Source organism: Macrobrachium nipponense, chromosome 19, assembly GCF_015104395.2.
Source record: "Macrobrachium nipponense isolate FS-2020 chromosome 19, ASM1510439v2, whole genome shotgun sequence".
In the NCBI taxonomy this organism is placed as follows: domain Eukaryota; kingdom Metazoa; phylum Arthropoda; class Malacostraca; order Decapoda; family Palaemonidae; genus Macrobrachium; species Macrobrachium nipponense.
In genome coordinates this window covers 27,088,195-27,104,462 of record NC_061088.1, presented here as the reverse complement: position 1 = coordinate 27,104,462, position 16,268 = coordinate 27,088,195, and the positions used below count along the sequence as shown (strand labels likewise).

General features: G+C 35.0%; 1 protein-coding gene across 3 annotated transcripts in view; it reads left to right on the top strand.

Annotated features, from left to right (window-relative positions):
- LOC135215381 (titin-like) overlaps positions 1 to 16,268 on the top strand; it is a 212,409-nt gene that overhangs the window by 70,142 nt on the left and 125,999 nt on the right. For all 3 annotated transcript variants that reach the window (XM_064249982.1, XM_064249973.1, XM_064249963.1), the window contains 7 exons: positions 6,966 to 7,109; positions 8,539 to 8,659; positions 10,658 to 10,796; positions 11,598 to 11,820; positions 13,582 to 13,715; positions 14,618 to 14,771; positions 15,820 to 15,947. In XM_064249982.1, the coding sequence (XP_064106052.1) occupies positions 6,966 to 7,109; positions 8,539 to 8,659; positions 10,658 to 10,796; positions 11,598 to 11,820; positions 13,582 to 13,715; positions 14,618 to 14,771; positions 15,820 to 15,947 (1,043 nt within the window). The remainder of the gene's footprint in view (positions 1 to 6,965; positions 7,110 to 8,538; positions 8,660 to 10,657; positions 10,797 to 11,597; positions 11,821 to 13,581; positions 13,716 to 14,617; positions 14,772 to 15,819; positions 15,948 to 16,268) is intronic.

Sequence of the window (16,268 nt, the reverse complement as noted above, 5' to 3'; positions counted from 1 at the left end):
TCAAAACTTGCTGACAAACGCAAAATGATCGTTGTGAAGGGTCTGTATGTATGAATGATCTAGATGAGACATGGGGCCCTGTCATTCATGAATTATCGAATGAAGAAGCTCATTAATTCTGAAAGAGATCTTGACGCATATAGTATAAAGTGACCGTAATGAGTAATTCACTCAGAATGTGGTGATCACCATCCGAGCTACGAAAGCAGAGAAAAATGTCAACATAAAAATGTAGATAAGATCTTCAGTCAGCTAGAATATGTATAGTAAAAGTCATAGTTCTAAATGAATATGTACAGTAACTTATAAAAACATATAAAGAAATATGTCATACACTTAATTGAATTCTCCTATTACTCTCCGCATTTTTCCTTGCTATGAGTTATCTTTTTTCTATTTGTTTTTATCTATAATAGTTATATTCTATATATATTAGCTCTTAAAGACAAGTTGAAAAATGTAGACTGACTATTTTAGACCAACAACAAAATATGGACAACAACAAATACACTGAAATAAAAGATAACTCATAGCAAGGAGAAATGCGGAGAGTAAGAATTCAAGTAACGGAGACACTAGGAGACTATTAATCCTCTGGACGTGACATACAGACTCCAAGGTGTTTTTTTTCGTAAACCAGTGCTTTGGCTGACAGACGAAAAGGAAAGCTATACAAACAAGGTTGGTTTGGCTGAAATACATTTTAGAATGATCACTGCAGTTACTCTGAGAGCATCTAATTGAGAGGCCGGCTAAGGCTCTGACTTTTTGGAAAGTAAATGTCCTTTTTCTTTTTTGTTGCTTGATTTCTTTTATTATTGTTGCGGTTGTTTTATTTCATCCATTCCTTTATGACTGCGTTTTTGTCAATTACTGGTAATTTTTGTTTATCATTATAAGGCTACCTTGATGTAGTGTATTAATAAGATTGCATTGAGTTAACTTAATATCGCTTTGTACAATTGTCTATAGGAATTGGATCATTTTTTTTTCATGTGATCGAGAAGTCAACAAGTAATGAGTAAATAGCTCAGTCGAAAAGTGAAAATAAAGAGAGAGAGAGAGAGAGAGAGAGAGAGAGAGAGAGAGAGAGGAGGGGAGAGACGAGAGAGAGAGAGAGAGAGAGAGAGATTCTCATACATGAGAAGAAAAAACGAAGCTTAAACATTCGGTCCCAGGCGGAGAACGCGATGTTAAATCCATATTGCTTCTATTCACATGAGTACTGAATTATGCACCTGGAAGATAATTAATTAACAATAGTATGCGGCCATGCTAGATAAGGGTGTGAGGGTAGCAAAAAAAATTATAAATAAATAAACTTAACACCTATGTATACGTAAGTGTGCATGTCTGTATGTGTCTCAGTGTCTATATCTAAGTCTGTGTAGAGAGAGAGAGAGAGAGAGAGAGAGAGAGAGAGAGAGAGAGAGAGAGAGAGACTAGCGGGCAGCCAGCGTCAACGTCTCTTGGCTCAAAGACCTTCCTGGCGGAGACTGACCAATTGTTGGAGCATGCGAGGCACGGCCGTTAAAAAAGCAGAGCTCTCCGTTGTCCTGTTATATTTACTCGAACAGAGTTCTGGGGTTTTGCTCGTAACCTGTTTAGAAAGAAAAATACTGACCGGGCGGAAAGAAAAAAAAAAAAGAAGAGGATAGTTTTATGGCCTGTGAGAAAGATTCAGTGAGATAAGGGTTTGGAGGGGAAGAACTTTGATGGCACGCGTGAAATGGCTCAACGGATTAAGTCTTTTGGTGGACGGTTAGATTTGTTGATTGCTCATTAAGAGAGAGAGAGAGAGAGAGGAGAGAGAGAGAGAGAGAGAGAGAGAGAGAGAGAGAGAGAGAGAGAGAGACTTGTCCATACGACATAACACAGGGTAACGATGTTAGGGTTTAGGGCAGATGGATGTCACGTGGTAAATGGTTAGCATTGTCGATTACTCATCAAATACGAGAGAGAGAGAGAGAGAGAGAGAGAGAGAGAGAGAGAGAGAGAGAGAGAGAGAGAGAGAGAATGTCTTTGACGAAATGCCACAAGGCATACGGTCAAATTTGTCGATTATTCATCAGTGGGAGCCATTAATGGAATACGTTATTCAAACAGGTGTATTAACAGTTTTAGAAAAAGAGGAAGAGACAGAGGGAAGGAGAGGGGGTTGGGGGGGGGGGGTCTAGGTTGTTTGTTGTTAGATGTAGTTAACAGTGAAATGAGACGCACGAAATTCCATTACCAAATGTCGTCAGTAGACTGAATTCCACAGTGTTGATCTCATCACATAAACATAAAAGAAAGCTTATCTCCTTGAGTGGAGATTCAGTGTTTATTTTGCCAGTGAAAGCATTTAAATGTCAACAATTACCATTGGATAAGGAATTCGTAGGTCAGATTCTTTTATGTTTTTTCGTTTTCGAGTTTCATGTTGTAGTTTTTTCTTTTGAATTTCAGTTTGGCGAAATGGTCTGAAGGTCTGAAAGGCTCATAAAACGATACTCATGAGTAATGTACTTTTAGATAAATAAATTTATATTCGTCATTTTGTGATGAAATTAAAACATTAGATGAATTTTGTATCTGTTATTGTTTAAATTCTGTATGAAATTTCAAAAACGTTCTCATTTAATGACAGAACATTTTCATGTATTTGACCATAAAAAAATTTACACTTGAAGAAAAGAATGATAAGCTTTTATTCCGGGAAACTTGTTATTATGAATATCTGGTTATTTAATTATTTGTTAATTCCTTAAATATTCTTAGTCATTGTCACTTCTTTGTCTTGCTCTACGAAGTACCCTCCACGTTTTGCATACACATTTCCAGGAGGGCGTCTTTTTCAAGCAACAAAAACACGATATCTATTTCTAGAGCGAGTCTCGTAACCAAATTGTTTCTCCATCAAGTGCGACAGCAACTCTTAAAAGCATTTTACGGTTTGAAGGAATGTGTATTGGTGATTACTGATCTTTGATGTTAGACACGACCCATTAAGAATAAAATGAATATAAAGCACTTTTAGTCTCTATTATGTTTGTAAGGTTTTGAAGCCTCAAAGTTAAAACTATTCTTATGTATACATTAGATCTTTGAGTTTGTTTTAGATATGAAAACGATTCCGCTGCATCTCGGTGGTCGCGAGTTCGATTCTCGGGTATTCCACTGAGGGGTTAGAGATGTGTATTTCTGGTGATAGAAGTTCACGAATCTTGACGTGGTTCGGAAGTCACTTAAAGCCGTTGGTCCCGTTGCTGAATAACCACTGGTTCCATGCAACGTAAAAACATCATACAAACAAACATTCCGCTGTATATATTAAGAAGTTTGCTTTGAAATTTGTTCATGAACGTCGTCGTTTCATACCTTCTTTGTTTTCTCTCTCTACAATTAGAGTGCAATTTACAGTGTAGCTTACCACGATTGAAAGGAATTCCCATTAAACGGTATCTTACGCTACCTATACTAGGGACAGTAAGTAAATGTTAGACAAATGTTTTGTCAGGAGTAGAAACATCTGTTTGGCAACTTTGTGCTGACCTCAGATGGGACACCATTTACTAGATGGTAAAAATATCGTAGTTTACGTAGACGAGAAAATATTTGTTAGGCAAGAATAAAAGGAAAGTTTATAAGAAATCCTCATGCAACAAGATCTTCATAAGAGGGATAATAATTTTGAAAGAAAACGCAGCTGTGTTGTGAAAAATGTCAAAGTTTTAGTCGCTGCAGATGGGACAACAGCTGCCAAATAGTAAGAATGAAAAAAAGTTTAATAGTTATGTAGACGAGAAGATCAAGCAAAAAATCTCCAGATCTCTGTAATGTAAAAGGGGCAGTAACTATAAGAAAGAAAACGTAACTGTCTTTTGGAAGTACTTACGTCACGGAGACACGAATTTCTTTGAAAGAGAGAGTGAGCAGCGTACTGGTCTACTCTCCCTCACCAGGCGTCGTTGGACGCGGAATTCGGTTCATCTATTTACAGCGATGAAGTGGACGCTCGGATCGTAGTCAATTGGGTTACGTGGTCTTAGGAAAAGGTTCCTTTGCAACCGCTTTTTCTTGCATTTTTCCGAGCCCTTGGTCACTTTAGGTGATTTGAGAGGAAAGGGGAAAGGAAAAGGGAGATTCTGGAGGATAAGGGAGATCGGAGATGATTAGGAAGCTTGGAAACGATCAGAGAGGATTAGTTCCGATTAACCGGGGCTGTTGTTTAGAGGGGAATTTATTCGGTCGGAGAGTTAACATATCAAAACGATGTCCGATTAGGTGTGGTTTAAGTGCATCAACTTAGGAGTTAAGATTTGTTTGGTCTTGGGCTGAGGAATCGAAGATTTGGACAAGTCTGACGCTTGTTTATATGGTTAATTATTGTCTCATTTGTTTCTATTCATCCGGAGGACTAGGAGCAATTGTACCTGATTCAGGTTCTCGTGAGTTGGAATTTAATGCGTTGCTTGCTCGAAGACCTATATCTTGTTTCCTTTTATTTATTTATTTTTTAAATAAGAAATAGAGTCGCTCCGACGTGTATTAATCATGACAGCTGTGGCAACCAATGAATGTTGCATTCCGTAGGGGGGCTAGTGGCATCAGTGTACTTCACGCGGTGCACTGTAACCATTACTTTAAGTTCTTTGTAGCGTCACTCCGGCCCCTTGCTGCAAACCCTTTCATTCCTTTTACTGTATCTCCGTTCGTATTATATGTCTTCCATCTTACTTTCTACTCTCTCCTAACAGTTGTTTCATGCACGTAAGTATGTATGTGTGTATGTGGTATGCATGTACTCCTTTTGGGAGTAAAGTTGTCATTCCCAAGCTTAGTGCAAAGTTTTTTCTAATTTTGTAAATACGAAGAGAAAATGCACACATCATGCTTAGAAAAATTCATACACAAATTAATGGTATTGCGTAAAAACCTTTCAAGTATTCCTTCACTTTATCGAGTTTAAATGGATATACTACAGGCAGGAAGTCTTTCTATAGAATCAGACTTGAAAAAGTAAAAGTCTAGTACCAATGAGCAGGTCGATCCAGATTCTTACAGGAGCCTACCAGTTTTATCGGTATCATTCTACACTTTTTTTTTTTTTTAACCAGGAAACAAGTCTATTGAATTAGGCCTATCAAGAATGCCGAGGCATTTCTTAAGAGGCGTTGCCAAATTACAGTGTTCTTCCTGACACAGTTTTAGATCGTAAATACTTCGAGAGAGAGAGAGAGAGAGAGAGAGAGAGAGAGAGAGAGAGAGAGAGAGAGAGAGAGAGAGATTTTTTTTTATGTATATATATGTGTGTATGTGTGTATTTGTGCTTGCTTGGGGGTATACGTTTGGTTGGGTATTAATCAGTGTTTTTTTTCAAATCACCTTTTAGATTAATCTATGATGGTAGCTTTGCTACAATGTACATATATTACTTGAAAATATACATGCATACATTTATTAATGTGTGCATATAAAACCAGTATCTGAGTAACATGTATTAAGATGAATTGAATTAAGTTGTTGACATTGCGAACTTGGTAAACATACACGGTTCTCTCTTTGCCTTTAACGTACATCCTGTATCATTAAGTGACACATTTATTGTATGTAGTCTTACAGTAATCTCTTGGTGATATAAAACAAAGGTAAGTAAAAAAATTTAAGCTAGTGTTTCGATGTTAACTCTCAGAATGAATATTCTCCGGATTTGCAGTTGTCTCTTTGTTAAGTTTGGCTCCGTAATAATGTGTTATTTTCGGGTGCCAATAAAATGCCAAGTGTTGTTACGGTAAGTCAGCTGCAACTAATCCCAGGTATCGCGACAGGTGTCAGCCATAGTTTTTTTTTCCTACTGAAACCCGTTGTGCCGGTGGTCAGGGGAACTTTGATACTGAGATTTATTTTTTTTATTATTTATCTCTCTCTCTCTCTCTCTCTCTCTCTCTCTCTCTCTCTCTCTCTCTCGTCTTCTCTCTCATGTATGTGGTATATAATATATATATATATATATATATATATATATATATATATATATTTATATATATATATATATATATATATATATATATACATACATATACATACAGAGAGAAGAGGAGACATACAGAGAGACGAGAGAGAGAGAGGAGGAGAGAGAGAATGTTAAAAAATTACACTTCAATATATATATATATATATATATATATATATATATATATATATATATATATATATATATATAATGCTTGTAAGCACGTACACACACACAAATAAACATATACAGAGTGCAAATGCTACAGGCATCATGTTTCTGAAAGTATTCTCGTCTTTATTCCTAGAACCAAGACCCTGCGGTGTGCCTCAGTAAACGGATATGTATATTTAGTGCGTAAGGTGACAGAGAGCGTCAGAAATAGATGTCACTTGGTGACGTCATAAGGAAGCACAATACTTATAGCACATCCCACTCCGTTGCATACCTTGATTGCGTTTAGCTTTGGAGTGCTGATACTTGGGTATATATCTATTTATCTATACATATCTATTGTAAAAATTTTGTGTTACAACAGAATTCCATCTAATAAAAGGAGCACATAAAAACGCCCAAATATAGAAAGTAAGTACTATTTTTCAGAGACTGTTGTCTCTCTCTTCAGGTAGGTCATTCATTACCCACTTGAAGAGAGACAGCGTTCTCTTAAATATACTACTTACTTTCTATATCTTGGCGTTTTTATGGGATCTTTTTATTATATAAATATATATATATATATTATTTATAATATATATATATATATATATATATGATATATATATATAAAATCAGATTTAGTTAGCTGTATAGTAAAAAGTCATTTAAATGCCTTTTTCGTATCGAATATCTCCTACGACACGTAATAGTTCACTTTGAACCAGGAATAGTAAAGGAAAATCTTCATTTACTATCAACGCTTTGCATAATTAGAAGAGACTTAACGCAATTATTTTCTTTGTAATTACAGACCGACCAAGCCCCCCGAGCAAGCCCGTGGCCGTGGACAGGGAAGGTAGCGCCCTGAGTCGCCTGGCATACATCAAGGTGGAGAACGATGCCCTCCTCTTACACTGGGAAGCGCCCGAGTCAGATGGTGGCACTCCCATCTCAGGTGATTCATTTGATGGGTGTTGTTCATGCCCTGTGTCTTTCTTTTAATTTCTTTCCATTTCTTTTCTCTCCGGTTTTTACTCTTTTTTGATTACTCTTTTTTTATTTATGTGAGTTTTATTTTCTGTTTTTTAATTTTTGGCATTTTCCTGTCCTTGTGTATATCCGCCTATATGTGAAGGCTAGAATTATTTTCCTTTTGTTTTCTTAGTTTTACTTAAACGTATTCTCATGTTTTTATATATTTTTTCTGAGTTTTTTTATATATTGCAAATTTTTTATGTAAAATTGACTTCCCGCTCTATTCCTTTTTTATTATTACTCTCATATGTTTATCTTCTTATTTTCATTTTCGTTTATTTTCAACATTTAAGAATCGGAGTTTACTCTCTTAACATGGGTTGCAATCATATTATGGAATTATAAAAAAACATTATGATGTATTTTATTATTTATTGCCAAAGGTAGAAAATCTTCAAAATTCATATGTATAGGAAATTAGTGTGTTTTACTGCATTGCGTTTGCTAAAACTATGGTTAAAACATGCTTATATGTACCAAGAGAGAATTATTCCATTTAAGTAACAAGAGGAAAAATCAATTGAGGGAATTGTTCCCTTTAATTTCAGAGTACATGGACGTGTAACGAATATCAATTTTGTGAAATTAGTCGTGTTCATTGATAAGGGTATTTCTACTAAATGCAGTCTAGTTGTTCTCTCAATTCTATTAATTTCAACATTTATGAAATCTTTTGTTAGAAATTCGCTCTCGAAGTCAGTTGCTGTTTTTTATGAAATGCTACTATAGATTATTTTTATGGGTCTTGCTATTCTTGATTGTATTATTTCAAAATGCACTAAACGCGGTTTATTTTAAGACGTATTTGCGAGTTTGAATTTAGGCATGAATAAAATGGGAAAGTGTAAAGAAAATGGGGGATTGCTTAGATATCATTAGATTAAATAAAAGTCTACGCATTTGTCACGCAAAATTTTACTAACTTCCACTTGTTACATATCTTGCTGAATCTTAAGACTTTTGCAATGTTGTCATGTTCACAGCATTAGGATTTGATTTATTTGAATCGAAAGTATATAAAAATCTAAAATAAGAAAATAATGTGGGGCATTTTCATGTATTTTATACATAAATAAGTATTTTTACTTGATTCTCATGAATATTTATACATGAATTGTGTTAATGTAACATTTTACTGATATTTAGGAAACATTCATTCTTCAAAATTATTATTATTATTATTATTATTATTATTATTATTATTATTATTATTATTATTATTATTATATTATTATTATTATTATTATTAAGTTGTTGTTGTTAATTTAGCAGTAGTATGGTACTGGCCAGGTATTAGAACTTTATCATTTTGATCCACGGATCTTCATGAAGCAATATCCTTCCTCCAGGCTACATCCTTGAGAGATGCGAAGGCGATGGCGACTTCTGGGTGAGGGTCAACCTGGTACCCATCAAGGACACGGAATATGCCGTCGCCAACCTCATCGGTGGAAGAGAGTACAGGTTTAGGTGAGTCATTTCATTTTCTTCATATAATGGGAGGCCGATGCGATGGGGATCAGATGCCTTTATGTAGCCCTGGTCTGGCGAAGTCAACGAAAAGAATGGGCAGTCTATATTGAGGTGTCCTTAATTTTAGGGATATGGTAGACACTCATGTTGAATGATAGAATTTTATTGGTATTGGGAATAATAGATTCAAGAGGAACATCAATCAATGCATTTATAATAAAAGAGTCTATTCAGGAATTAATTTTGTTTACAATAATAACAGGTTTTGGGAACAATTTACTTTGTATTATGCTTTAAAAACAAATCAATTTGTTCCCGAATAGGAACATTTTCCTAATTTCGTTTCCGCTTCATCTTCAAGCAATTAAAAAAAATCAGTATGCGTATTGTAGATTAGGAATCCTTGTTTGGTACAGGATTATTGTTTGAAGTTGGTAAAAGTTGACCTTCATTGATTGTAAAGTTAGTACGGCATTCTATGTTATACCAGTGAAATATAATATAATAATTATTTGTATATATATATATATATATATATATATATATATATATATATATATATATATATATATATATATATATATCAATAGAGGGATCCACAGTAATATCCTTGTTTATCGAGATATAATATATTTATACAAAGCTTAAAGCTTTCGTCCATCCTCCTGTGGACTTGATCACTAAGCAAATGAGACATGGTTTTGGTGAAGAATTCCAAATAAACATAAACAAACAAACAGACAAAGAACATTAACAAGGTTAAAAAATTCGAACAAGTCATTGGGTCGTTTGCCTTTCCATAATTCGTTGTGATCTACGGGGCGGGACAAAGCGCCGGTCTTCTTCCTGAATGACATCTTGACGGTCGTTAACCAAAAAGGTAGTTTGTAGATTAGGCTCTGGAACGGGCGAAGGATGGTTATTTTCATTATCGGATTGAAGGAGGCTGTACACATTTCTGAAGTTCTTTATTCTGGCCCTTTTGCATATTTCTTCACTCAAAAGTAAATTGTTCTGTATTCCTGTATTCCCCTACAGGAATACAGAACAATTTACTTTTGAGTGAAGAAATATGCAAAAGGGCCAGAATAAAGAACTTCAGAAATGTGTACAGCCTCCTTCAATCCGATAATGAAAATAACCATCCTTCGCCCGTTCCAGAGCCTAATCTACAAACTACCTTTTTGGTTAACGACCGTCAAGATGTCATTCAGGAAGAAGACCGGCGCTTTGTCCCGCCCCGTAGATCACAACGAATTATGGAAAGGCAAACGACCCAATGACTTGTTCGAATTTTTTAACCTTGTTAATGTTCTTTGTCTGTTTGTTTATGTTTATTTGGAATTCTTCACCAAAACCATGTCTCATTTGCTTAGTGATCAAGTCCACAGGAGGATGGACGAAAGCTTTAAGCTTTGTATAAATATATTATATCTCGATAAACAAGGATATTACTGTGGATCCCTCTATTGATTTCTTAGAAGCACGATACAGTGTTTTTATTTTGCATATATATATATATATATATATATATATATTATATATATATATATATATATATATATATATATAGTATATATATAGATATAGATATATTATAATAATATATGCTATTTTATATATATTAAATTAATAAAAATATATAGATATATATAATGGTTGTTATTAATATATATATATATATATAATATACTTTATATATATATATCTTTAATGTAAACGCGCGGTTAATATCAAAGTAAATCTTTTCTTTTTGTGTTTCTATATCAAGCATAACGTTTGAAGCTGTCGTTAAATAAGATTCTTTAAATTCACTAATTATTCAATGGTATTTAATATTGCAACAGAAATTTGCTAATTTCAGTTTGTCGATTTCAAATATGTATTATCGCTCGTTTCTCTCTCTCTCTCTCTCTCTCTCTCTCTCTCTCTCTCTCTCTCTCTCTCTCTTTTTTTTTTTTTTTTTTTTAACTGATTTACTATATACATCTCCAGGGTGTCAGCTGAGAATGCCGTCGGTGTATCCGACCCTTCGGAACGCTCGGAGATGGTCAGCATATCCACTGACCAAGAAGCCACTGAACCTCACTTCCTGAAGGAACTCAGGGACGTCACTGCTGTGGAAGGACATCGGGTGAGATTTAGGGTCTTAGTTTTCCAGTGAATTACACTCATTGGCTTTAGTTTTGCTTTCATGATATCCTATTACTTATATACTATATCTTTGATGGTAATATTTATTTAAAATTTTATTCATAGATCCGAATGGGCTTTTATGATCTTAGTGTGCTTTGAAAACAATGATGTGAAAATATTACTATAACTCGATCATGGCATGTGATAAGACATTATCATTAGGTTACTGAGACTAAAAAAATTGGCTGCTTGGTTAAGGAACCACTTCTGGAATCATTGTAGTTTGTTAACGTATTCCTAGTGATAGTCCATCTTAACGACAATTAAATAAAAGGAAAAAGTAGATTTTTTCCCCAGAATGTAGTGTTTTATTGCGCGTTAACTAGTCTAAGTATAAACATTTTTGATGGATGTTGGATTTACATTAAATGATACTGGGAAACTGTAAAATTGGGAAAACATTAATAATCAGTTAAATTAAGGTAAACTGTTTTTCCTTAAGGTGAATTCATATTACAAGAAGCTTAATAATGTTAAATTCATGATTTTCTTTACGAATACATAATTTAATCTGAGTTTAGATTGTTAATGTAAGCGAGATCCATTGTTGAAATCTTTATAATTAAATACTGTAAATACGTTGTTATATTCCTTGACATTTTTGGAAAAAATGGAAAACAAATTAATATTTAAAAAAAAGCTGTTAGTCAGGCCACTTTAACCTATTCAACATCATTGTAATCATCGACACATTCTGCTCAGATCACAAAGTAACCGATTCGCTGTTCTCCCACGAAAGGTGGAATTCATCGTGGACATCATCGGCACGCCCCCGCCGGACGTGTCCTGGTACAAGGACGGCTTCGAGATCTTCGACACGAAGCGCTTCGAGTTCGTCGCCGACGGCGATCGGTACTCGCTGGTGCTGAAGGAAGCCAAGATTTCGGACGCTGGCGACATCAGGGTCAGGGCGACCAACCGCGTGGGCGTTGCCTCCTCCCAGGCCGTTTTGCATATTCAAGGTCAGGAAGTGTTTGGCTCTGTTTTTCTATAATATATATATATATATATATATATATATATATATATATATATATATATATATATAGTGTGTGTGTGTGTGTGTGTGTGTAATATCATAAAATGCCTTGGGCCACTATCTGGTCCAAAGCCCATGTCCCTGAATTGTAATACTTTTTTCAACCTCACCCTTTCCTCGCGTTAGAATAGACTATGTTGATTGCTGATAAAGGCCATACTTTATGTTGTTCTATTCGTTCCCTTATTGATACTGTTTTACCCTCTTTTCTTGATACTATATATATATATATATAATATATCATATATATATAATATTATTATATAATATCTATATATATAATTATACATATCATATTTAGCCAAGGCCACAGCAAAATGAAAGAAGGAGTACTCCTTCTTTCATTTTTCCTGTGACCTTGGCTAAATATATTTATTGTCACACGCTATTTAGTGACATATAAAGCATTATATATATTATATATATTATATATATATATATATATATATATATATATATATATATATATATATATATATAAATAATGTGTGTGTGTGTATGTGTATGTGTATGTGTATATAAATATATATATTTATAGACAGATAGGTATATAAGATCTTGCGTACAATTTCTGACAGCACGCTATCAGTTCAATTATATGTTTATTTAGTGGCTGGTTACATCTCTCTATGCCAAGGAGACCATTTTACAAAGCACCACTGACATATATTGTTCTTGTCACCCCTCCAAAATAAGCAAAATCTTGGCCAGTTAATATTTTTAGGTTTTATTTTAAGCTTCCTGCTAAACGTTTGTAGTATTTTCACTCGCCAGTCATTATCCCTTGGCTGTTGTTGGTGTTTTTTTGTCGTTTTTACGCACACTATTATAGTACCCCCTTTCATTTCTTTTACAGCATCTTCTTTCATATTCTCTTTCTTCCATCTTACTTTTCTACCCTCTCCTAACAATTGGTTCATAGTACAACTGCGACACTTTTCAAACCTTTTACTGTCAATTTCTGTTTCAGCAGTGAATGACCTCATAGGTCCTAGTGCTTGGCCTTTGGCTTAAATTCTATGTTCAGCTCAGCTCAACAATTTTAACAATCGTAGATTTTGTTTGTGTCTATGTAAGCGTATTTTTCTCCGGTACTTGAAAAGACTCCTTTGTAATTGCTTTTTATTTAGCTTGGTTTCTTATGATCATGTTTACTGATGTTTTGGAATATTGCCAACGTCTTTTATGTATTGAATTAATGTATTTTAAACAAATTTATTGCACTATTATAATTGCTTACATCGTAATTGATCCCAAATTTTGCTTGTTATCATTTATAATCATTTGCTTGATATAATACTGATATTATTCACCTGTAACTACATTTTTTCAGTTTTCCGTTCAATTAAAGAATATTACAAAGGCAGGTGATAAAAAAATACCTTATTAAACAACCGTTGCTGAATGTTCCCCTTCTGATGCAGCAGTAGAATTCAATAACTCTCTATAATAAAGAAAATCCGAGTGGATCTCTCTTGGTTGTCCGTGTAGGTAGGGGATCGCTAGGGAAGGGGAGACATGATACATCCACCCTCCTCTTGCGAACCTGTTTGTCCGCCCCACGGTGTAGGTAGGGGATTGGGAGGGTTGGGAAGACATGATGGACTAGCGCAAGGTTCCAGCGCAGCGTAGCGCACGCAGTCAAGCTCGTGATATTAATAATGATGATAATCTTTCATTGCAGCTCCACCACGCATCACTCTGCCTCCCCAGTACGAACAGGGTCTCATCTTCGACACGGACGAGCTGATCAGATTGAGGGTCCCCTACACAGGTCGACCACCTCCACTCGCTACCTGGGCTCACAACGGCAAGGAGGTATGGCCTTGATGCGGTCAAATTTTTTCCTTTTAATTTTCTGCAAAAAGAAATCCATTGAGATGGCTTTGTCTGTCCGTTCGCACTTTTTCTCTCCGCACTTTTCTCTCCGCCCTCAGATCATAAAAACCAATAAGGCTAGAGGGCTGCAAATTGGTATGTTGCTCATCCACCGTCCAATCATCAAACATTGCAAATTGCAGCCCTCTAGCCTCAGTAGTTTTTATATTATTTAAGGTTCAAGTTAACTATAATCGTGTGTCTAGCAATGCAACAACACAGACCACCACGGCCGGCTGAGAGTTTCATGAGCCTCAGCTCATACAGCATTATACCGAACCCACCGAAAGGTAGATCTATTGATTATACGCTAGACAGAAAACTCGATTTCTTCGCCACGTTTCTTACTTGCCTATATTTTTTCATGAATGGTTGGAGATGTGTTTCGTGATTTATTTGATTAGATTGTAGAATGCTTATGGAAGGGGGCGAATGTGTTTTGGTATCATGATAATGTGAAAATGGTCAACCTGATGATACGGAAATAGTGCATGCTTTGTTTTATCAGAAAGGTGAGCATGTTGTAAATAATGGCGAAAACAAAATGAGAGAATTAGTCCATATTTTTCTTTTATAAGAATGAGCAAATGGTAAACAAATTATACAGAAGTGAGGCATAATTTTTTTTTATTATAAGGATAAACAAATGACGTAAGGAAGTTATACAAATTGTCATTGCGAGAGTAAACAGATATATACAGAATTATTGCTTAACAACTTGTTGATCAATGACTGAATGTGTTAAGAACATTATTAGATTCATGAATTAGGAATGAAATTATCAACAAAACCGAAAATCTTTTCGTAGATGACTAATACTTATTTTCCCATCACTTCCGCAGATCGAGGTAGATGACAGACATACCATGGACGTATCGGAGAAATACATCACGCTGAAGATCGCAGGAGCCAACAGGGCAGACAAGGGCATGTACTCCCTGAATCTGGCCAATCCTCAGGGCATTGACAACGTCTCCTTCTTCGTCACTGTTACTGGTTAGTTTATGCCTCCTTTCATATAGATGTAGTAGTTGCATTCATCAGCAGGGCTCATTCAATAAGGAACACGACTGATGCAGTAGATATGCTAACTAAACTTCTCAAGAATATTATGCCCTTCAGTGAAAAACCAGAAATAATTTCTGCCTACCCATCAGTAGAATCATTCTTCATATCTACCTGCTAGTAGAAATAACGTTTTTAAGTAAATTAAAAACTTACCCATTTCTCGAGTCTGAACATGAGAAGCAGGATCGTTTCAAGAACTGACAGGCGAGAAATAACTTAGAGAAAACAGCAAATGACTGTGATCTAATTTGTTTCTTTCCAAGCCTTCAGTTTAGGCTCATTTTCTGTTATAGTTAGTCTGTTGTGGTTAGGTTTGACCCGGGTTATCCCCACGTGAGCGTGAGTGCTTTAAATGTGATATAGCCCAAAAGATGGCAAAACGAAAACCTTTAGCTACTTGGTGTAATTGGTAAATAATACGTTGGATATTCATTGCTTGGCAACGTTACAAAATTATACCTTTTTGATTTATGTGTTTTAGTTAAAACTTTCAATACTTTTTAGATAGGTCCATATTTTTTCTTATTAAATTTTTCAAATGATTTCTTTGACTCATGATTATTTCAAGAAATGCTTTCAGCAAATTGCTCGTTGAACTTATGAATGAATTGATCTCATGTTTTGTGGATTACAGTACATTTAAAATATTGCAGGGAGTTGGTTTCCATTATATCAATAGCTTATTTAGAAATTTTAGCCAAATGTATTTATTTGTAATAAATTATTTTAATCTTCACAAGTTTTTAGCAATCTAAAATATGTCTTAAATATATATATTATCATAAGAGATATAGACCTTCTAATGACATTACCAGAGTACAGTTAAGTTTTTCGATGTTCATGGAATAAAAATTACTTAGGCCTACAAAGAAATTAGGTTTTCGGTTGACATTCCCAAAATGAAACATTTTTATTCGAGACCTTTACGTAAAGCTCATAGCAGTAACTCATGCCGCTATTCCGATTACTTCAACAGACCGCCCAGATCCTCCTAGCATGCCCGTGGTAACTGACATCACCGGGCAGTCTGTTACTCTGAGATGGGATCCTCCGCAGGACGATGGTGGTTGCAGGATCTCCAACTACATTGTAGAGTACTTCAGGGTATGTGTGATTCCGATGTAAATGTTTCACTGTGCACTGGATGTCTTTACTGCTGACACTTCTTGCATAGTTTGTGCCCTCTTTGAACGGAGTTTGTCGAACGATAGACAATTCAAATTCAAGTTCAAGAACGAGTGTAGAACTATGAACATTTTGAACCTGATAGACAGTAAAAATGTAGATGACTAATGTATCTATACGTTTCCATTTGTGATTCTTGTTTTTCTGTTGTTGTCTTCTTGTACTTCAAAATTTTGTTTTTGTCTTCTTTTCAAGTAAGTCAGAATAATAGTTCGCACATAAGTTTAAGTAAAGCCTTCC